Here is a 23,506-nt window from a genome sequence, read left to right as displayed (position 1 = left end):
GTGTCCAAACTTTTGGCCTGTACTGTATTTAAATGCACACAAAAATCTGCAAACGTTCCAAAAGCTCCTGGTGCTTACCAACTTCCATGCTTTTCTATTTGCTAAAGCGGGTACTATAAGGTACTTTTTCTAGTATCAAAGTTTCAGGCATTAATAACGGCGGCACTATTGCAATATGCTATTTTTGTTTGTTTGTTTAGCTTACCCCGTTTCAAACTCCACAGTCTCCACTCGGCTGCAGCAGCCCTCAGTTTGTCAGTGTGTTGTTTTGATGAATTTCCAGGCTAAGCGGAGAGTCGCCCTTCCAGGGAAACAACGACGCCGAGACCTTCGGCCTGGTCACCGCCGCTCGCTACGAGTTCGACCCGGAGAGTTTCGAAGACATTTCGGATCAGGCCAAGGATTTCATCAGCGCCCTGCTGAAGAAAGACCGCATGTTGGTCCTGCATTATGGGCGGGGGTGTGGGGTCATTCTGTTTTTGTCGGGGTGTTTCTTTGACAGTTTTTCATCTCCTTTAGGTGCAGGTTGTCGTGCACAGAGGCCCTCGCTCACCCGTGGATGGCCTCCTTCACGCCGCTCAACCACAGGCCTAGCAAGTCCCTCAAGAAGGAGAAGATGAGACGCTTTCTGGCTAAGCGCAAGTGGAAGGTAAGTGTTTTCTAGTTTGGCTCATCAAAGGATATGCACACAAAAACGTATTTTTTTTTTACCATGGACCATATATATACGTATATATATTTTTTATCCTTGGTGAATCTTTAAACAACTCACGTTTCGCTTCCGATTCTTGGGTTGATGATTTGAATCCGAATCAATCCTAGATTCCGGCCGATTCTTGAAATGTATTGTTTGGTATACAAGTGATAAAACCTTTACAAAACAGGCTCCAAAAGCTCCACTCAGCTGCTGCTGTATACAGTACAGGCCAAAAGTTTGGACACACCTTCTCATTCAATGCGTTTTCTTTATTTTCATGACTATTTACATTGTAGATTGTCACTGAAGGCATCAAAACTATGAATGAACACATGTGGAGTTATGTACTTAACAAAAAAAGGTGAAATACCTGAAAACATGTTTTATATTCTAGTTTCTTCAAAATAGCCATCCCTTGCTCTGATTATTGCTTTGTACACTCTTGGCATTCTCTTGATTGCACGGAAAAAATCAGTCCCGGAAGTGATCAAAATACGGTTAATATTGAACATATTACATATTGTTATGAATGTGTCCGTTACTACATTATATATAGACTTGAAGTGTCTATATAAAATGTTGCTGGAGGGCTTTGAAGTTGTTTTAGAGGGCTTTGAAGGCTACAACAGTGACTCCCATTACCCGCATCTTTCAAGCGTTTTTTATCATCTTTAAAATCGTTTAAAAAAAACAAACAAACTTGTCTCTTGTAATGATTGTGAATGATAGGCAAAATTCCAAAAAAAGGGCAGTTCCCTTTTCAGTCATTATCTTGCACTTGTTGCTGGGCAGAATTAAGTAAAAATGTGTCAATACTATTTCAGATTTTGAATTTTTTTTATTTTTAAACAAACCTTAAACTTGAGGTTGAATTCCAAAAGGCACAACTATAACAGCCCCGGCAATATAGAGTAACATAATTGATTGTAATACTTTTCCTGGCTGTTGCAGAGGGGCTCTGCTGCCCCACAAAGCAGAGAAAGGACAAGGAGATACGGCAAACACGAGAAGTCCCCTGTTGCTAGGCAGAATCCATTAATAATAAGGAAATATTTTGGATTATTTTATTTTATTTTCCTTCAAATTCCAAATTGTGTGATGTACTGATCAGTGTTTTTCAACCTTTTTTGAGTCTAGGCACATTTTTTTTCATTGAAAAAATCCAGAGGCACACCACTAGCAGAAAACATGAAAAAAAATGAAACTCAGCAGCCGGTATTGACAGTAAAAAGTCGTTCTCGCAATTGTTGGATATAAATTCAAACCATAACCAAGCATGCATCACTATAGCTTGTCTCAAAGTAGTGAAGTGAATTGTATTTATATAGCGCTTTACATAGTGAAACCCAATATCTAAGTTACATTTAAACCAGTGTGGGTGGCACTAGGAGCAGGTGGGTAAAGTGTCTTGCCCAAGGACACAACAGCAGTGACTAGGATGTCGGAAGCGGGGATCGAACCTGCAACCCTCAAGTTGCAGTTCATGACAGTACACCTACTTTGGGGCGGTATAGCTCGGTTGGTAGAGCGGCCGTGCCAGCAACTTGAGGGCACGGCCGCTCTACCAACCGAGCTATACCGCCCCAAAGTAGGTGAACTGTCACATCACGCCGTGACTTATTTTGAGTTTTTCAGTGTTTTCCTGTGTGTAATGTTTTAGTTCTTGTCTTGCGCTATTTTGTTGTTGATTGTCATGTCATGTACTTTATGGACGCCGTCTGCTGCGTCACACGCTGTAAGTCTTTGCTGTCGTCCAGCATTCTGTTTTGGTTAACTTTGCAGCCAGTTGAGTTTTACTTTCGTTTTGCGTAGCTTCAATGCCTTTTCTAAGCGGTACTCGCCTTTTGTTTATTTTTGGTTTAAGTATTAGATACTTTTTTTTTACCTTCACCCTGCCTCCCGCTGTCGTCTGTATATTGTAATCATGACAAACCATGTTCCAGACAGCCATAAAGCAATTAGCTACCTGCTGCCACCTACTGATATGGAAGAGTATTACACGGTTACTCTGCCGCGCTCTAGACAGCAAAGACACTCAACGGCGCATTATTTGTGGATTATAATTACTGGTTTGCAAAAAATATTTTTTAACCCAATTAGGAGAAATGGCATCTCCCACGGCACACCAGACTGTATCTATGCAAAGTGGTTGAAAAACACTGGTCTAGATGACTTTTTGCTATGGTTATAAGCCACAGGGATTCCAGGAGCAGATTTTCCCCCCCTTGTTGCTAGGCAGATTTTGTTGGTGTTATAAGTGCCAATCATGCTTATTGTAATGAGGGCTCAGCTGCCTCAGAGAAAGGACAGGGAGAGTTAAGAGAAGTAGGACATTTTCAACTACACATTAACATCACAAGAAAATCTGTATTGAATATATACATTTTAATAACATGAAATATACTAACTTAAATAGAATATTTTCAGTGGAAAAAGGTAACTATCGTTATTCCATTTCCTGATGTTTTTTTCCTGTTATCCTTATCTTTTGCACGTCCATTGTTGAGTGCACTCTGCAGTCACTCAGTGTCCTTTTTCTTTTTTTTCTTTTTAACTTGCAGAAAACCGGCAAGGCTGTTCTGGCCCTGCAGCGGATGTCTAACCTCTCCAACAGGCCAGACTCTCCTGGCAGCTCCTCAGAGGGTAAGACTGATAAAGAAACACACACACGTTTTATACGTGCAGGTCCTGGAGCTACATACGTATGGCAGATGACTCACAAGTTCCACATTGTCACTTCAAGTTTACCCTTTTGTGATCTGTGAAACCCTGTCTCGCCCCCCCTCCATCCTATCCGTCCCTCTCATCCAGAGCCAAGCTGGAGCCAAGAGGCAGAGGAAGCCATCCGCTCGCTGGATAAGCAGCTCCAGAGCGAGCCTCGCTTCCGGGAGCCCCTGAGGGACGCCACCCTCCCCAAAGGAGCCACTGCTCATCTGGCGTGCCGCGTGGATGGTTAGGAATCTGACAGAGCCGTGATGCACTTCATTAAATATTGCCTCAGATGCGTACCGGGAGGCAAAAAGTTCCCCTCTTAAAAGAAAAAAAAAAAAAGGCACTATTATATGAATTGCTTTGATTGGAGCGGGCGCTTTAAAAAAAATAGCTGGGTGTGTTAAATTTAATTAAATCAATTTAATTATGATGGTGCTATGAAGTGAAACTGCTGCTCCCGAGTCAAAACAACGTCACAAATTATGTTTGGGCTTGTAACAAAATCATTTTAATTATGGCACTATTAAGTTTTAGTTAGCACTTTTGCATCAAATGACTTTATGATGGCACTATTGAGTTTAAGTGAGCAATTGTGCATTAAATGACTTTTAGGTATATTGCAGTATTAAGTTTTGGTGAGCACTTTGGTACCAAACTACTTTATGATGGCACTATAAAGTTTTAATGAGCACTTTAGCATCTAATTGATTTATGATGGCACTATTGTTTTAAGTGAGCAATTTTGCTTCAAATTACTTTAATTATAATGACAATATTAAGTACTAGTGAACACTTTTGCATCAAATTAACTGACTATATCAAGTTTTAGTGAGCACTTTTGCATCAAATTACTTTGGGATTGCAGTATTAAGTTTCAGTGAGCACTTTGTACCAAACTTATTTATAATTGCACTATAAAGTTTTAGTGAGCACTTTTGTATCAAATGACTATGACGATACTATTAGGTTTTAGTGAGCACTTTTACCTCAAATTATTTAATGATGGCACCGTTGTTTTAGTGAGCAAGTTTGCATCAAATTACTTTGACGGCACTATTATATTTTTGAGTCAAACTACTTTATGATGGCACTATTAGGTTTTAGTGAGAACTTTGCATCAAATTACTTTCGTATAATGCAGTACTAAGTTTTAGTGAGCACTTTGGTACCAAACTTATTCATGATTACACTATAAAGTTTTAGTAAGCATTTTTGCATCTAATTACTGAACTTGAATGACACTATCAAGTTTTAGTGAGCACTTTAGCATCTAATTTAAATGTGCAGGACTCCTTTGAAAAATAGATTCCTAATCTCAATGGGACTTTCCTCGATAAAGGTTAAAAATAAATAAAAATACTTTGACGGCACTATTAAGTACTAGTGAGCACTTCTGCGTCACATTATATATAATATAATATAATGGCACTATTGTTATAGTGAGCAATTTTTCATGAAATTACTTTGACAGCACTATTATATTTTAGTGAGCACTTTTGCATTAAAGTACTTAATCATAATGCACTTTAGTTTTAGTACGTGCTTTTGAATAAAATTCATCATATAGGCTATTACATTTCAGTTAGCACTTTTTGCCTCAAATTACACTATAATGGCACTAATTAGTTTGAGTAAACCCTTTTGCATCAAATTACTAATTATGACACCATTAACATTTAGTGAGCACTTTTGCATCAAATTACTTTATAATGACACTGTTAAGTTTTAGTGAGCACTTTTGCATTACATTACTTTGATGGCACTATTAAATTTTAGTGAGCACCTTTTGCATCAAATTACTTGAATTATAATGACTATTACATTTTAGTGATTACTTTTGCATCAAATTACTTTAATAATAATTATGAAATTTAAGATTTAGTGGGCACTTTTGTAATTGAATTACTATATGATGGCACTATTATATTCTACTGAGCACTTTTGCATTAAATTACTTTACGACTGCACTATTGTTTCAGGGAGCACTTTAGCATTAAAGTACTTAAATTGTAATGCACTTTTAAATTTTAGTGGGCACTTTTGCATCAAATGACTTTGATTATGACACTTAAGTTTTAGTGAGCACTTCTGTATGAAACCACTTTGTTCATGATGGCGCTATTAAGTTTTTGTTGGCACTTTTGTGTCAAATTACTTTATTTTTGATTGCACTCTTAAGTGAAAATTATGCCACATTCCTCCCTGATTCTAAAGATATATTTTTGTATATACAGGTGAAACTCAAATTAGAATATCGTGCAAAGGTTTGTTTATTCCAGCAATTAGTTTTACAAGGTGAAATTAATATATAACATAAGCTCATAACATTCAACTCAAGATATTTCAAGCCTTCTTTTGATAACATTTTGATGATTACGGCTTACGGCTTAAATTTCAAGATTTTTTTTTTTTTAAACTACGTTTTTCAAAATTTTAAGAAATCTTTCTCACTTTGCCTGTAAAGAGTTTATATCACATTAGTTTCACATTTAAAATTGAACTTCTGACCTGAATAAACTTTTGCAAGATATTCACATTTTTTTAGTTTCACTTGTATGTACATACAGTATTAAGTTTTAGTTATATTGTAAATAACTATATTGTACACATACTAGGAGTCAATGTTAAAAAAAAAAAAAAAGTGAGCAATTTTATTTAACATTACTTGAATTATGGCACGAGAAGGTAAAAATGCTCCCACATAATTAGTCACAAACTGTTAAAAGTATCAATTCAACTTTTTTTCCCAAATTAAATACATTTTGACAATGAGAAAAAATCCCATTTCTTTAGGTACAGCTGTTAAAAGCATAGATAATAAATGAGGACGTTATTTGAGTACTATTGCAAAATTATATAAGGTGTTTATGTACTGTATATTAGGGGGACAAAAGGCCCCCCATTAAATGAAATCACTTTATGATGGTATTATTGAGTGGAGATGCTGCTAGAGTCAGAACAAAAAATAAAGTTTAAATAAGGTTTGTATGCAACAAAATAGAATTCCTAATATTTGGGCTGCTTTTTTTTTCTTTCAGCTAACTAAAAAAAAAAACCCCCACATTGTTAGAAGCGTCTTTTGCAGTATTCAACCAACTCCTTTCAATTAATGAGTAATCTATATTTGCCAGGTTATCCACATCCAGACATCAAGTGGCTTCAGGGCGACGAGCCCGTATCCGAGTCGTCCAGAGTGTCCGTTGAGTACAAAGACGACGGGGTCTGCCGCCTGGTTGTGGCCCATTTAGAACCTTCAGACTCCGGGGTTTACATGTGCCGGGCGAGCAACGAGCTCGGGTCGGCGTCGTGTTCTGCCAAACTCGTAGTGGACGAGTGAGGGTGAAGAAGTGATGTTTCGGCTATTCTACTAGTGCACTTGTGTGTGTTCTAGAAAGAGCATGCGTTTATTCAAGACAATATTGTAAATTTTTGCACAGTCCTTGTTGTTCAATGTCAATATTTTTATTAGCATTCATAATTAAAAACTACATTTGAGAGAGAAATATATTTGTTGTTTTTTTGAAGACCATGCAAAACTAATACATACATGTAACAGGAGATTGCACGTGACATTTGATTAAATGGCTTGGAATTTCTCACACCAATTACAATTACCTAAACAAAAAAGCTTATTTCGAAAATCCCCAAATCATAAAAATGCAAAATTGTACAGTTTTCTCCCTCAAGACCATGAAAAGTGCACATATCTAGATGTGACTACATAATATCCCAATATTCAGTGTTAAATTATTAGTCATTATTCCTTGATTCATCATTTTTAAACACTTTTTGTCACCTTTTAGCAACCATGCTCGCAACTTTGTGGGCCCAGTTCCTTTTCTGTGGTCCGGTGCTGCATATTTACACGATCACTTGAAAAGTGCACATGTCTAGATGTGACTACACAATATCCCGATATTCAGTGTTAAATTAATAGCCATTATTCCTTGATTCGTCATTTTTAAACACTTTTTGTCACCTTTTAGCAAACGTATGCTCTCACCTTTGTGGGCCCAGTTCCTTTTCTGTGCTGCATATTTACACGGTCACATGAAAAGTGCACAGATCTCCAAAACGTGAGCAAAATATCCCAGTAATCAGCGTTGAATTAGCCATTAAGTGTTGATTCGACACATTTTGTGACTTTAGGAAACTTGTATGCCCCCAACATTGGGGGAAAAGTCCTTTTTAGGCAAAGGTCCATAAAAGAATGCTTGGGATGAACAAGAAAGCAGGCTGGAGCAGAACCAGGAACAAACAAAATGTTTGTCTAAAACGCCAAAAAAGAATCCCAGCCCAACTGTTTTTCGTATGCATGATAAAATAATTATAAAAAAAAACAAAAAAACATTTGAGGCACTGAAGTGTTATACCGTTTGAGCGTCATCCTACTGTCGTGTCTCCAGGATTCTCTTCTGGAGAAGATTCCACGCTTTTATTACCTGCCGTACAGAAAAATAAACTATTACGATCATAAACTGACGGGTTGAGGTGGACTCACCTGTTTATGGGTGACTTCGGGTTCCCACAGCGTGCTGAGGACCACGTTGGCGTGCTCGAGTAGTTCGCTGTTGGACCACTGGCTCTGAAGGCGGCGCTCTGCATCTTCCGCTGTCACGCCATCTCGCTTAGTTATCCTTAAAAATGCCTGGAAGTAAAACAAATAAAGAAAAAACAAATGTATTTGAAGTATTGTTTATCCACAACATCAGGTACACAAGTGGATTGACAATACAACTATAAACACATATTGAGACTTTTATTAGTAGATTGTACAGTACAGTACATATTCCGTACAATTGATCACTAAATGGTAACACCGAATAAGTTTTTCAACTTGTTTAAGTCGGGGTCCACTTTAATCAATTCATGGTATAAATATATACTATCAGCATAATACAGTCATCACACAAGTTAATCATCAGAGTATATACATTGAATTATTTACAATCCGGGGGGTGGGATGTGGAGGGGGTTGGGGCGGGGGTTTGGGTTAGGTTTGGTTGAGATCAGTACTTCAGTCATCAACAATAATATCATCAGAGAAATGGGACATTGTAACAGTGTGGGTCTGACTTGGTAGGATATGTACAGCGAGCAGTGAACAGAGTGAGCTCAGAAAGCATAAGAACAAGTATAGATACCGGTATTTGATTATTTACAATCCGGGGAGGTGGGATGTGGTGGGGGGAGGGTGTTAGTCTAGGGTTGTAGTTGCCTGGAGGTGTTCTTTTAGTGCGGTTTTGAAGGAGGACAGAGATGCACTTTCTTTTACACCTGTTGGGAGCGCATTCCATATTGATGTGGCATAGAAGGAGAATGAGTTAAGACCTTTGTTAGATTGGAATCTGGGTTTAACGTGGTTTGTGGAGCTGCCCCTGGTGTTGTGGTTATGGCGGTCATTTAAGTTATGGAAGTAGTTTGCCATGTACTTCGGTATCAGGGAGGTGTAGCAAATTTTATAGACTAGGCTCAGTGCAAGTTGTTTTACTCTGTCCTCCACCCTGAGCCACCCCACTTTGGAGAAGTGAAGAGTGATCTGGAGTGGAGGTCTAGAAGTAACCTGACTAGCTTGTTCTGGGATGTTTGGAATCTAGATTTGAGGGTTTTGGAAGTGCTGGGGTACCAGGAGGTGCAAACGTAATCGAAAAAGGGTTGAACGAGAGTTCCCGCTAGAATCTTCATGGTGCTTTTTTTGACCAGAGAGGAGATTCTGTAGAGAAATCTTGTTCGTTGGTTGACCTTTTTGATTACCTTGGTTGCCATTTTATCACAGGAAAGATTAGCTTCTAGAATGGAACCTACGTAAGTGACCTCATCTTTCCTGGTGATAACAATGTCACCCACTTTAATAGTGAAAAACAATACATGTTCAATACATACTGTAACTACGTAACAGGAACTGTATATAAAGCAATGATTAAACAGCACATTTAGAGAGTTTCACAATAAAAGATGTCATTTTATGAGAAAAAAATACAATAAATGCTTTAATCGTAGTCTGCTAAAGCAAACAACCAAACAACCCCAGGTTCTCTAGCATCTCAGCATTGACAACTGTGGCTGGAGGCAACCTCTTGATGTATTTTTTTTACGTCAACTCCACAAGATGGCAGTAGCTCTACATCATGCTCTGATGCTCTACTCAGCTGTTTGCATGATACTCAAGCGTGTTACACTTACAAAGTTGTTTACAAGGAACTCATCAGTGGTATTAATGCTGACTGATCAGTTTGCTCTTTACCGCTATTACAATATTGTTTTTAGCAAGAATAGGAGGAAACGTTCTCACACTTTACATGTTGTTTACGTGAGAGTGGCGACGCGAATCCGCTTTTGCCCGGAAAAACAAGATGTGACGTTACAACTATCGTCGATATATACCGGTAAATATAATTGTTGCCGACAAATGTAATTATCGACCTTTCTAATCGTTGCACCCCTATCGACTCTGAATTTTTTTTCAATAAATCGTAAAAATCTGACTTTTAACAGTGACTGGACAGCAAAGTATGAATGTGGTGAAATTGCTGCCTTTGTGAGGTATTTGGTATTCGTGGTCGTGTTATTTTTGGCTGTTTAACTTTGGCGATCAAAACTGGTTAAATTAATGTAGTGCTGACTTTGACCAGCAGAGAGCGATGAAGCTTCACCTTGGGTTTAATTGCGTTGAGCCACATGTGTGCAATGTTTGCTGTGTGTATTAAACCTAAACCTTTTATTTGATTTATGTGAATTCACAATAGACGTTATACTTTTGTAATGTTTATATTTTCAGTCTTACAAACCTAAATAAAGGAAGATGTATGAAGAATTAAAAGAAGGAACATCAATCATCAACAAAACTTAGTTTTTGTTTCTTCATACTGTTAACTACCTGTCTAGATGCACACGTTGGAAACGAGTAGCGATGACAGAATAATGAATTTATTGACAGTGCAGTGTGAAAGCTGACGTGTTTTTACTTTGTAAGTAAACGCGGTTTCAAAGGAATTTTACCCGTGGAGGCACTTTCTAAAGAAACATCCAAATTTTGATGTGCGGCCCCTGAGACCTTGGGCTCTTGAAACTGCGGCCCTCTTCATTATGTAGTTGAATTGCCTTAATGTGGACAAAAGCTCTGAGTTTGTCTGCATAAAGCCAAATATTTTTTAGAGTACATTTTTGCGTAATGTTCCAATGTGTGGGTGGCACCTTGAGACAAGAATATGATGTAAAAGTAACATGTCTTCCTTCACTCCTTATTTTCGCAGTTTTTTGCATTTTTATGTGTAATATATAAAAATCGCAAATTCAATTGCAATTTTGGACAGAAAAATCGCAATTGTGTTTTTTCTCAAAATCGTGCAGCCCTACAATACATAACTAAAAAATAATATGAACAATTTCAACACAAAAATGTAAATACAGTAGAAGACTGAATAGAAGATTGTATTTCCCTCGAAAAATCTTCATAAAAAGGCTTATATATTCTGGGTCAAGAGATCTATTCAAGCCAACCAACAGGTGTTGAAAAAAAGTTGTCTTATATTGGGGTCAGTCTGGCATACAGAAGAAACAAACACCTAAATGCAATGAGATAGTTGATTGCACATACAGTTACCAGTACATGTTTTTATATTGGATCTGGGAGGACCTAATGTTGTGTCCAGGCATACTTAATAAAGTGTGTTGGTTACTCTACCTCCTCCTCGGGAATGATGGTCACCCAGACCTCGTGGACCATGTATGTCCAGCCCGCTTCCAGAAGAACCGCTGCATCCACCACACAAACGTCTTTACCTGACAGAAACACAACAAAGGAATACACCATCAGCGTGATGCTGCACATACAAATCAGTATGGCGCCGAATGGCTACCTTCATTTCTGGCTTGGCTGATTGCATCCTTAACGAGACGCGCGATCTCAGGCCACACAATGTCTGTGAGCGCTTTTAACCTCTCCTGCAGCAAAACAGAATAAAAACCCTAAGATCTCAACTTGTGCTGCAATGTGAGTCCATCTTCACTGCAAAAAGCCAGTGTTCAAAAACAAGAAAAAAATTACAAAAATTAAGGGTGGGGTTACCCACATATGCGGTCCTCTCCAAGGTTTCTCATAGTCATTCACATCGACGTCCCACTGGGGTGAGTTTTTCCTTGCCCTTATGTGGGCTTTGTACCGAGGATGTCGTTGTGGCTTGTGCAGCCCTTTGAGACACTTGTGATTTAGGGCTATATAAATAAACATTGATTGATTTGAACTAAGCAAAATTATCTGACAATAGAACAACAAAATATGGCTTGTCAAGACTTTCCAAAACAAGTAAAAATGTGCTAACCTCAATGAACCCCAAAATACCTTAAAATAAGTATATTCTCACTAATAAGTGCACTTTTCTTGGTAGAAAAAAAATATGAGACTTTTTTGCTCAATATGTTGAAAAATATTCTTAAATTAAGTACATTCTAGTGCCATTATCTTGACATAATGATATGCGCTCGGCATTACATTTCTTGAAACCAGCAAACGTATACTAAAAACTAGTTTATTAATGGAAAGGCAAAAAGGCAACCGCTTGTTACTCTCGGGGTCTACTAGCCGCTCAGGCAAATCATATTGTCTAAAAATGCATTTTTCCATCGATAACATGACATCATCGCGCCAAGTGCGTGCTCTTTCAGTCAATTAGTGCGCATATATACAGTCCGGCCCCTGGCCAAAAATGTTTTAATTGTAATTTTGAAGAATTCATCTGAATGTGCATGAACTATTTCTGTTAAAAATTGTTTGAAATGTCACATCTTAAATGTTTAAATATTAACTGTCAGTTTACTGTACTAACTGTACTACTATATGATTATGTATGTTCTATTGTTTCATTGAAAATAAAACAGCAAAGTCCATTTGGCTGTCATCCGTTTTAATTATGAGACAAAATTGTGTCAAAGTCATGATTTTTTTTTTCATGCTTGAAATAAGAAATGATTACTTTAAAAAAGTAGTTTTATACTTGTGAGTGTTGATGACACAGCTTTGCAACAGTTGATATTCTAGTTTCAAGCATGTTTTACTCAATATAGGTCATAAAATCTCAGCAACAAGCTGTAATATCTTACTGAGATAATTTAGGACCAAAACCCTTAAAACGAGTAAAACACTCTAACATAAAATCTGCTTAGTGAGAAGAATTATCTTATCAGACAGAAAATAAGCAAATATCACCCTTATTTGAGATATTTAATCTTACTTAGATTTCAGTTTTTGCAGTGTTTTACCTGCTTTCCAAACACCTTCCTCCCTAATGCTCGCCTGTTGATGGTCTCATCGTCATTCAGAACATCTAAAAAAAACATTCATTTATTTACCAACAAGTGCGAAAAACCGGACTAGTCGTGTTCTCCTACCTGATCCGAACTCTTCTAGAACTTTTTGGTAGGCTCCAGTACCGGCCTCGTACACTTGATGGCCCAGTTTGTCGCAGTCGATCCGCACGGCGCCAAAGGCCTCCAGCTGTTTGGCGACGGAGGTTTTCCCGCTGCCGCTCCCGCCCGTCAGTCCGATTACATAGGGATGGATAGGGAGATGAGGCTTGGCCTGAAAACAAAGAGGAAAAAGGGTCATTTTGGGGGAAAATAAATACTTTTTGACTTTTTTTCTGGGTGCTGGGACTTACTTTAGGTGAGGCGAGGAGGGTTCCCAGCAGACGGGTGCGCAGGCTGGAAGAGCTGATCTTCTCCTCCTCAGTCTCGGAGTGATGCGCATCCTTTAGCAACTGGATCTCATGAAGAACCAGAGCTGGAAGACCCTAAATTAGGAGTGATAGGATATGGTTTTCACACAGCAAACTAATTAAGACTAAACCAATAGCGCCTCTCATGGTTTCAGTAAGTACTGCACTCAGTTGGGCTCAATTTCTTCAACTCTTACAACGCAATTAATCGACTAATTCTTAATTCTAACCCCCTTCATGACACAATTATTCAATATGTACTTTTGAATGAGGTTTTATCAACAAACGTGATAAAAATCTATCACTTTCTTTCACTTTTTTGAGATGACGGTCAGCTTTAAAGCAGCCCTAAGTAACTTTTCAACCTTCATAAAATATTTTCATAACTTTTGGGATGGTACATCAACTTGCAACTAGTTGAATGACACCTCTGTCATGGCCTGAAGGGGTCCTTATCGCTTTTACCGGCATTTAATGACTTTGAGGACTGTAAAAAAGAACTGCAAATGTGCTGACTTGCTTTACGGTATACGTCACTTCCTCTTTCTCCATTCGTTAAAAAGACGGAAGTCGATGCGAACGCCTACGTGCCGCCAGAAAACTAAAAGACGAAGAAGAAGAACGCCTCACTGCAATTACTGCTATCATGGCCGAAGTTCCAAAACAACCAAAGAAATGAAAAGTTTTGTCTGAGAAGACAAAAACAGCTTACACGGATAAAAGGACAGACATGGATCAACATTGCCCCGGCTTTCACTCGCTGGCGTGAGCTCAAAAACGAGGGATTTCAGACCGATGCTGCCTTAGCTCTGATCAATCTAAACTATTAAGTGACTTTTGATGCTCAAATCAAAATGCTAATGTTAGCTATCGGAAATGTGTGTGGTCGCAATAAATAGCCAGTGATAGTTTTACACTACTTCCTTCAAAAAAAATGTCGCTGGTCTTTCTTTGCTTCGGACCTGCATCCGCCGCAATACATTCTTGGTAGTAGCGTCATGTTTGTAGCGCAATCCAAGATCAGTTATTGATAGTGTCTGCTATCTAACATAATCATAGCCATTGGAGACGTAATATTTATGCCAATATTACAGCGGACATCATGTTAGTTTGATGCTATTATGCGCTAGTCTTTATGGGAACTGTGGTCTTCTTCTGGCAAAACACTACCGCTTTGGTCCACTGGCGTCGCCAAAATCAACCAAAACTGAAAGTACTTAAGTGGGGCTTTAAAGTTCTGGGTTTTTTATGACACGACAAAGGAAAAAACTCCCGCCTTGTTGACATGCTACCTCCCGCCGAGCTAGGTGAACTCACCCCATGTATACGGCTAACACTTTGCACATAGCAGGCTTCGCTACACATCTTGAAACAACCATGCGTCAGTCAGCTACAGAGGTGGCACTCTAAGTTTGATTGTTTTGTTTGTCTTCAACAAATAGGCTAATCATACCTTGAGATGGCTATTAAAATGTGTGTGTAATGTTAGCATATAGCTATGCTAGTGTCGCTATAATGCAGTGGTCCCCAACCACCGGGCCGTGGATCGATTGGTACCGGGCCGCACAAGAAAAAAAAAAATAAAAAAAAATAAATATATATATATATATATATATATATATATATATATATTTTTTTTTTTAATTAAATCAAAATAAAAAACACGAGATACACTTACAATTTGTGCACCAATCCAAAAAACCTCCCTCCCCCACTCATTCACACTCATTCACACAAAAGGGTTGTTTCTTTCTGTTATTAATATTTCTGGTTCCTACATTATATATCAATATAGATCAATACAGTCTGCAGGGATACAGTCCGTAAGCACACATGATTGTATTTTTTTATGACAAAAAAAAAAAAAAAAAAAAAATACCCCCACCCCGGTCCGTGGGACAAATTTTCAAGCGTTGACCGGTCCGCAGTTATAAAAAGGTTGGGGACCACTGCTATAATGTGTGTCCCCCTGCCCCACTCCTTAAAATGAGCCCCTCTAATGCTGACAATATTGGCACTTATTTCATATTTCTGGACCTGAAAATTATGTTTTTAGGTAAAATTATACCCAAAATACACACAGCATCATTAGCATTAGCTAATATGCTAACACATTTACTAGTGTCTGTGTTAGTATTACTAACTTACAACAGCATTCTTTTAGTACTGTTTCAGTTTCACAAATTCCTTAGTAAGTTCACCAAAACGCCACTGTGGAGTTATTGAGTCTGTTTAGCTAATTGGAGAACTAGCTTCCGCCCCTAGTGGGTCCATGACAATGATTTTTGTTTTGTTTGATCAGTCGTTTTACTGCCGTGTTACAGACACCGTTTGTATTAAGGTATTTAAATAAACATTTAGAACATATTTCTGTGTGAATAACTAATTTCCCAAGGTATATCAGTGGCTTGTAGTCTGGTGCAGCTAATATATGGTAAAATTGTTTCTTCTTCTAAAATTTAGTGGGTGCAGCTTATATCCTGGTGCACTCTATAGTCTATAAAATACAGTATTTTTTTGGGGGTCCTCTTCTGCTGATATTTTCCTTAAGATGCTTGAAAGGCTATTGTATCTATGGAAGAGGAGATGAAAGGCCAGGGAAGTACGAAAATGGCGATTCCTTAGTTTTCTTTTTTGCTCTTAATGTTAACCATTTCAGTTTTGAAGTAATCATTAATCAGGGTGACAAACATGCAATGAAATGATCAAAATAATAGTTTTACAGTCTATGCAGGCAAATGGGCTCCAGATCTGTGGATGACATCACACTAATGGGGGCGCCATATCGAGTCTGGCAACGGAAAGGGGGCGTTATCCACTCATTAATAAAACACAAATTGATGTTATGAGAAATGACTGCCAGGTTAATTCTTAGAAGCAACAAAAAAAAGAACTTGTTAGTGAAATTTCGGTCATTTTATATTTTTGTTGTACCGTATGTAATATATGGCATGTATTAAGGTGAGCACAGTTACAGTCTCAGTATAAAAAGTGGATCAAGTGCACAAAAGCATTTCTTGGAGATGGACAAATGCAGCTTAATAGAAAAACAGCATGTTCCCAGAAAGGATTGCTAAAAGCACTTTTAACCGTCTAAATTTCAGCATCACAGCTCAATTTCGGACAACACATCTCCACAGGTGTGCGACCGCTAAGAACCTCACAAGGCGTAGTCCTGGATCTTATTAAACTTACGTTCTCGATACGTTTCCTGTTGACAGCTTCCCCGCCCCTTCGCGTCTCCTCGCTGACTACAATGCACTGCAGCAGGGGGTCCACCACCGACACCCCTAGCGGGTCGTCGAGAGGCACGATCTCCACCTGCAGCGAGGGCTTGACGTCCCGCAGGAACTCGTGTAGTTTTTGGACTCTTATCGAGTACGGCTGGATGAGCTCCTTTAGCACCTTTTCTGTACGGAAAGGATCTTGTCAAGTTTGTGCACTTTTTCCGAAGGAAGTCACTTAAAAGTACTCACTTTTCAGCATTCCTTGGTCACACACACCAATGAGGAAGCGTCTGGTGGCGAGCAAGCATGACATGTTGAGGAGGGTCTTATGGGCCCCGTGGAGGCGGTCAAAGGTGCCGCCAACCACCACGTCAGTGTACGTCTCCAACGGTTTTACCTTTTCTTCAGGCTCTTTAAGCCCCGCCTCCTGCTCCCCCTGCAGCTTCACTATCTGCGGGTGGAGCAGCACTGACGGAAGCGCAGGGCTGCACACGTAGCAGTGTCCCGTGTACTTCTGCAGACACTGGGTCACCTGGTGGGACTGAGCCGGGTCCTGCAGAGGAAAGTCCGTGAGCAGCACCTCCGGGGAATGGGTGAGGTACTGCGGCGTGGGGAAGGGGCCACTCCCGCCGCTAGCAGCTGGAGGTGCGTGGACGTTGGTGAGCAAAACGCGGACGTCCAAGTGGGCGCAGACGTCGGCGGCGTTGCTGTAGAGGCGGGTGATAAGGGTGGAAAGGTCCACGGCGGGCGGGATGAAGACAGGTCGGGGTTGGCCGCCGCCGCCCAGGTTGAGCCCGGGGTGGAGGTGGACGTAGAGGGTGCGCTCCACGAGCTGGGCGGCCGAGGTGAGTACCGGAGCAATGCGCAGGGGGAGCACGTGGAGGGGGGACGTCAGCACGAGGACGCCCGTGCTGAACATCGACATTGTCCCGGCGGCGGTCGTCACGGTAACCGAAGAACCACTGCAGGCACAAAAAAAAAGTTGGCTTAAGACTTGACATGGCATCTGTAAGGCTGACATGAGCAGTGGACCACAAAGAGAAGATCAAAAGCTGCTCAACATTAATGAATCCTTTAAAAATTATATTTACTATATTGCATAGTATTTTGTCAAATATATGACTTCTATGGAGCAGTATTCCTTATCTATGGAAAAATATATAGCTAATATATTTCTACAAATAAACCTAGAAGAAAATATCTTGAATATTATATATCAGGGTTTCCCCTTAATGTATTTGATTGTGGTGGTGCACCACGGCAATATATTAGCCACCACAACTTAAAAGTGAGGGTGAAAACATAATAAAGTAATATAATAACAAAATAAAGTAATATAATGTATTGTATTGCCCAAAAGACACACACACATATACACATACATACATCTATATATATATATATATATATATATATATATATATATATATATATATATGTGTATATATATATATAAGTTGACGGTTTGCTTGTTGGCTTCAATCGTGATCACTTCCTTGACGTCACTTTCAACCTGAGAAATAACAGCTACCAACCATTCACGAAACCCAACACAACACTCCAATACGTGCACCATGACAGCAACCACCCACCCACCACCACGAAAAGAATACCTACCGGAATTAATAAAAGGCTATCGATGCTGTCATCTAGCAAAGCTGAATTTGACCAAGCAACCCCCCCGTACCAAAAAGCCCTTGATGAAAGCGGATACAATTTCACCCTCACCTATGAACCCACGCCAGGAAACCAACCGAAAAAGAACAGAAAACGAAACGACATCATCTGGTACAACCCCCCATACAGCAAAAACGTCTCAACTAACATTGGACACAAATTCCTCAATCTGATTGACAAACACTTTCCCAAAGACAACACCCTAAGAAAAGTATTCAACAAGAACAACATTAAATTGAGCTACAGCTGTATGAACAATATACGACAAATCATCTCAAACCACAACAAAACAATTGCAAATGAGCCGTCGGCCCCCGGACAGAGCGACTCCAAAACCAACAAAGGTTGCAACTGTCGAAAGAAACCTGATTGCCCTCTCAACGGGGGGTGCTTACAAACATCAGTTGTCTACCAGTCTAAGGTAACACGCAAGGACATTAACACATCCGACACATATGTAGGATTAACTGAGGGAGAGTTCAAAACCAGATGGAACAATCACAAGGCTTCTTTCAGGAACCAAAACCTGCGGAATACCACAGAACTCAGCAAACACATTTGGGACCTCAAAGACAATAATGTTGAATATTCAATAACATGGCAAATTCTTGCATCCAGCACACCTTACAATAGTGGTAATAAAAGATGCAACCTATGCTTGAAAGAAAAACTGTTTATTATTTACCGTCCAGACCTGTCATCCCTCAACAAGCGCAGCGAAATTGTAACAGCATGCCGCCACAGACGGAAACACCTCCTAGGTAACACATGAGCCAATCACCACGCCCCTACACCAGCCTGTACCCACCCACTCTGTGCCCTATATAATCCATGGTATGTGAATGCTCCCATTAAAATCTCCTGATGATTGAGGGAACCCCCCCTCATGAAACAGGCCTGTAGAGATGAAATAGTCTTGTGATTTTTTCCCCCACACATACATATATTGCGCTCTACTACGGTATCGAGCACTATTTTTTGGATAACCTTATTAAGACATATATATATACACATACATATATATATACACACACACATATACATATAAATATTGTATATACATAAACAGTATATATATACACATGAATATTGTATATACATAAACAGTATATATATATATATATATATATATATATATATATATATATATATATATATATATAGTTTGGTCCAAAAGTATTTGGCCAGTGACACAGGTTTTGTTATTTTAGCTGCTTACGACAACATATTCAGGATACAATTATATAATCAATATGGGCTTAAATTGCAGACTCTCAACTGTAATTTGAGAGTTTTCACATCCAAATTGGAGCAAGGGTTTAGGGATTACATCTCTTTTGTACGTAACCGCCTCTTTTTCAAAAGGGCCAAAAGTAACTGAACAATCGACTCAGAAAACTGCAAAAAAAAAACTAAAAAGGCTGCATGGGCTCTTCCCTCAATAATCTATGATCAGTTAAGCAGTTAAAAGGTCTGGAGTTGATTCCAGGTGTGGCGTTTGCATTTGGAAACTGTTGCTGTGAACACACAACATGCGGTCATAGGAGCCCTCAACGGAGGTGAAACAGACCATTAGAGAGATAGCAGAAATGTTAGCAGTGGCCAAATCAACAGTTTGGTACATTCTGAGAAAAAAATTAAATAAAAGAGTACACTGGTAAGCTTGGGAACTCAAAAAGGCCTGGATGTCCACGTAAAACATCAGTGGTGGATGACAGTGGTGAAGAAGAAGAAGAAAAACTTCATGAGAGTAAATAAAAAGGATTCCCCACAAGGTGCAAACCATTAATCAGCCTCAAAAATATTTATACATCTATATTAGGTTTGTGGGGAAATTATTTCAAAAATATTATTCACTAATAATCAGTGTTGGGACTAACGCGTTACAAAGTAACGCATTACTGTAACGCCGTTAGTTTCGGCGGTAACTAGTAATCTAACGCGTTATTTTTTTTTATTCAGTAATTTAGTTACCGTTACTACATGATGCGTTACTGCGTTATTTTACGTTACTTTTGATGTAGTATCGGCTAGAAACAGAAGCGCTGCGGTGTCGTTCTTCTGAATCTTCCTCTGTCACAAGCCGGAGAGAAGAAAAGAGGCGCGGTCTATGTGTGTGCGTGTGTGGGTGTGGTGAGGCACACAACTGATCCGCGGTTTGATATATGAAACAAAAAAGAAAGTTGTTGGCACGTTCAGTCCACACACAGCGTGGTCATGGCGAGCGGAGTGACGGAGGAGCTTGAACGCCCCCGCCATTGAATCGGTGTGTTTATAAGTGCAGACTCGGTTGTGCAAAACGAGGGTTTTAAACACATGCTGAATGTGCTTGAACCACGTTACGACATCCCGTCGCGCACCCACTTCAGCAATAAGATTGTGCCAGATCTTTATGAGCAGGAGAAGAAAAAAGTTGTGGATGAACTATCCCGAGCATCATCTGTTGCGCTCATGACAGACGAGTGGACGTCCAGCGGAACTATAAGCGCTCACTTCATCACAGCAGACTGGGAGATGTGAAGACACGCCCCCTCTACGAGAGTCACCTTGCGCAGGTACTGACACAAGCAGTGGAGGAATGGAAGATAAAGATATCCCAGTCACACGTGATAATGCCAAAAATCAAATAATTACAGAGAATGAGGCAGGACTGGGACCACAGATAGGTGCTTTGCACATGTAGTGAATTTGGCATCACAGAAGGGAATCTCAGTCAATAGGTTGGAGCGCCTCTTTGGGAGGATCAGGAAGGTTTCCTACTTCCACCCAAGCACAACAGCTGCTCATGTGCTTAAGACAAAGCAAGAAATGCTAAAGCTGCCTGCTCATACATGATGTCCCAACGAGGTGGAACTCCACTTATGATATGTTGGAGCAGCAGGCAGCTATATACTCTGCATTGACCCACAACACCCTGAAGACAAATGTCACCCTGTCTGATGATGATGTGAGAGTGGCAGATGAGGTCCTCTAGGTCCTTAAACCCCTCAAAAGTGTTCCATCTCTACTGAGCACTGAAACTTCACCATCTGTGTCAATGATCCTGCCACTGAAAACAAGTATTCTACAATCCATGGCTCCAAGTGTGGAAGACAGCAGCTTCACTCCAGATGTCAGGCTTTATTTCACTACCTATGTTTCAAGGAAGATGATGTTTCTTCTTATGTTGCACTTAAACTTGTTTTTTATTAATGGTCATTGGTCCAAGTTTAAAGAAAGGAGGAATGCCTTTTTATGTTGCACTGTTTTTCATTAATTATGTTAAAAGGAAAATAAAAATGCATGTCAAGTTGATCAACAGATTGTATTATTCTCCAGTGCAATAACAGTACTGAAATGAAGGCAAAAAGGGCATTAATGGGAGCTTTAAAAAAAAAAGAAGAAAAAAAGAAGTAACTAAATAGTTACTTTTCACAGTAACGCATTACTTTTTGGTGTCAGTAACTGAGTTAGTAACTGAGTTACTTTTGAAATAAAGTAACTAGTAACTGTAACTAGTTACTGGTTTTCAGTAACTAACCCAACACTGCTAATAATAGTGAATTATATTTAATTTGCAAAAATACAACTGCACAACTATAACTTTTTTTTTTGGATAATTTCACATTATTATCCTACATTATAATATATTTTATATGTGGTGGCCTGGCTCAGATGGTAGCGCAGTAGTCCAAAAACTTGAGCGCTCCTGGTACGGCTCCAACTTCCGCCATCCTAGTTGCTGCTATTGTGTCCTTGGGCAAGACACTTTATGTCCGCCCTGAGATCGGTAGGCCGTGCGTTCAAAACCCGGCCGAGTCATACCAAAGACTATAAAAATGGGACCCATTACCTCCCTGCTTGGCACTTAGCATCAAGGGTTGGAATTGGGGGTTAAATCACCAAAAATGATTCACGGGCGCGGCCACCGCTGCTGTGCTCACTGCTCCCCTCACCTCCCAGGGGGTGATCAAGGGTGATGGGTCAAATGCAGAGAATAATTTTGCCACACATAGTGTGTGTGTGACAATCATTGGTACTTTAACTTTTAACTTACAACTGTAGCTTCCCACCATAAATGTGCGACTGTGGAGTGAGGGAATAACGCCTTCTCGGTTCTCACTGTAAAGAAAAACGCTATATAAAGCTCATCCATTACTTTAGTTAAAGTTAAAGTACCAATGATTGTCACACACACACTCGGTGTGGTGAAATTTGTCCTCTGCATTTGACCCACCCCCTTGTTCACCCCCTAGGAGGTGAGGGGAGCAGTGAGCAGCAGCAGTGGCCGCGCCCGGGAATCATTTTTGGTGATTTAACCCCCAATTCCAACTCTTGATGCTGAGTGCCAAGCAGGGAGGTAATGGGTCCCAATTTTTATAGTCTTTGGTATGACTCGGCCGGGGGTTTGAACTCACGACCTACCAATCTCAGGGCGGACACTCTAACCACTAGGCCACTGAGGCAGATTTTCACAACAAAGTTCTAATGATGACGTTAATGATCCTTGTGGATCATTAAAGTTTGTCTAAGTCTAAGTCTAAAGCTTAGTGATGTATCAGATGTATCAGATTGTAGGTGGGTTTATTTTGTACTTTTCACGTTCATATTTCACTGTTTGTTGCATTTTTGGTGCGTTTCAGTTGATTGTAAAATATGTCGATCGAAAGGGGGTGTGGCGTTCATATTTTGTCAATATTCCGTGTTTTATCCTTCATAGAAAAATTAAAAAATCCATTACGTTTATTAAGGCGGTCTGTCATAACGTTTTTAGCATTCAATCAGATATTATTGTGAGGTTTTGTATTAGTGTTCCTAAAAATAGATATACCGGCCTCCAGACACATTTTTTTTTCTCTAAATGTGGCCCCCGAGTCAAAACAATTGCCCAGGCCTGTGCTAACCGATGCCTGTTACTCTCTGCAGTTGAGTAAATGTGAGTATAAGCTGATAAATGCTAATTACAGTCATCATTTGGATACTTTGTCAAGAAGGCAGTCCATCTCACGACTTTCTTAAAAGGAGTGACACTCTCTTTTGTTATTGTTGTTACTGATTAAACATGGCGTCCAAAGGGAATGCCTGGTAAAACATTGTCTTGGTGAGTTAGTTAGCTCACTTTGAAACAACATTTAAAAGATTAAAAAAAAACTGCGGGGCTCAGCTAGTTTGCTAGTGGTAGCAGCTCTTGAAAAATGATGTTTGCAATACTCATTTTCATATAAAAGAAAATGTTGTAGTGTGTGTGTGTATTTACATGGTGTTAGCAAAGTAGCAGTGTCCACAACAAGGGTGTCACTCGGAAAAGACACAGCGACACGAAGGTGGAGTCAAGTAATCTCGTGGAAATGCAAACATACCTGCTCAATGTCGTTTAGCGAACACACTTCGGAAAGAAAATGTTGAACGAGACCGTACACGTCGGTCAGAATGATAAAACACACACTTCGATCAAGGAGATCATGAAGGAAGTAGTTGGGTAATCACGTGACGGTCCAAGC

General features: G+C 39.6%; 2 protein-coding genes across 2 annotated transcripts in view; one reads left to right on the top strand and one right to left on the bottom strand.

Annotated features, from left to right (window-relative positions):
* The window catches only part of LOC133610402 (myosin light chain kinase, smooth muscle-like), a 20,774-nt gene extending 13,862 nt beyond the window's left edge, over window positions 1-6,912 (top strand). The window contains exons 12-16 of the mRNA XM_061966615.2: window positions 284-436; window positions 520-649; window positions 3,259-3,340; window positions 3,509-3,649; window positions 6,541-6,912. Coding sequence (XP_061822599.2) covers window positions 284-436; window positions 520-649; window positions 3,259-3,340; window positions 3,509-3,649; window positions 6,541-6,746 — 712 coding nt within the window. The 3' untranslated portion in view covers window positions 6,747-6,912. The remainder of the gene's footprint in view (window positions 1-283; window positions 437-519; window positions 650-3,258; window positions 3,341-3,508; window positions 3,650-6,540) is intronic.
* Window positions 6,899-23,506, bottom strand: coasy (CoA synthase). The gene is made up of 10 exons (XM_061966611.2): window positions 23,366-23,506; window positions 16,599-17,311; window positions 16,318-16,532; window positions 13,066-13,197; window positions 12,797-12,986; window positions 12,668-12,732; window positions 11,269-11,353; window positions 11,094-11,191; window positions 7,911-8,057; window positions 6,899-7,851 (listed from the first exon to the last, which is right to left on the bottom strand). The coding sequence occupies exons 2-10, from the start codon at window positions 17,272-17,274 to the stop codon at window positions 7,798-7,800; spliced, it is 1,662 nt and encodes a 553-aa protein (XP_061822595.2). The 5' UTR covers window positions 17,275-17,311; window positions 23,366-23,506; the 3' UTR covers window positions 6,899-7,797.

The sequence above is a fragment of the Nerophis lumbriciformis genome, linkage group LG11, assembly GCF_033978685.3.
Source record: "Nerophis lumbriciformis linkage group LG11, RoL_Nlum_v2.1, whole genome shotgun sequence".
In the NCBI taxonomy this organism is placed as follows: Eukaryota; Metazoa; Chordata; class Actinopteri; order Syngnathiformes; family Syngnathidae; genus Nerophis; species Nerophis lumbriciformis.
This window is presented reverse-complemented; position numbering and strand designations above follow the sequence as displayed.

Coding starts and splice junctions, on each gene's coding strand:
- coasy (XM_061966611.2), bottom strand. CDS start 17,274: ATGTCGATGTTCAGCACGGGCGTCCTCGTGCTGACGTCCCCCCTCCAC. Junction 13,198..16,317: donor ACAGGAAACGTATCGAGAAC/GTAAGTTTAATA, acceptor CTCCTAATTTAG/GGTCTTCCAGCTCTGGTTCT. Junction 12,733..12,796: donor TCTAGAAGAGTTCGGATCAG/GTAGGAGAACAC, acceptor TGTTTTTTTTAG/ATGTTCTGAATGACGATGAG.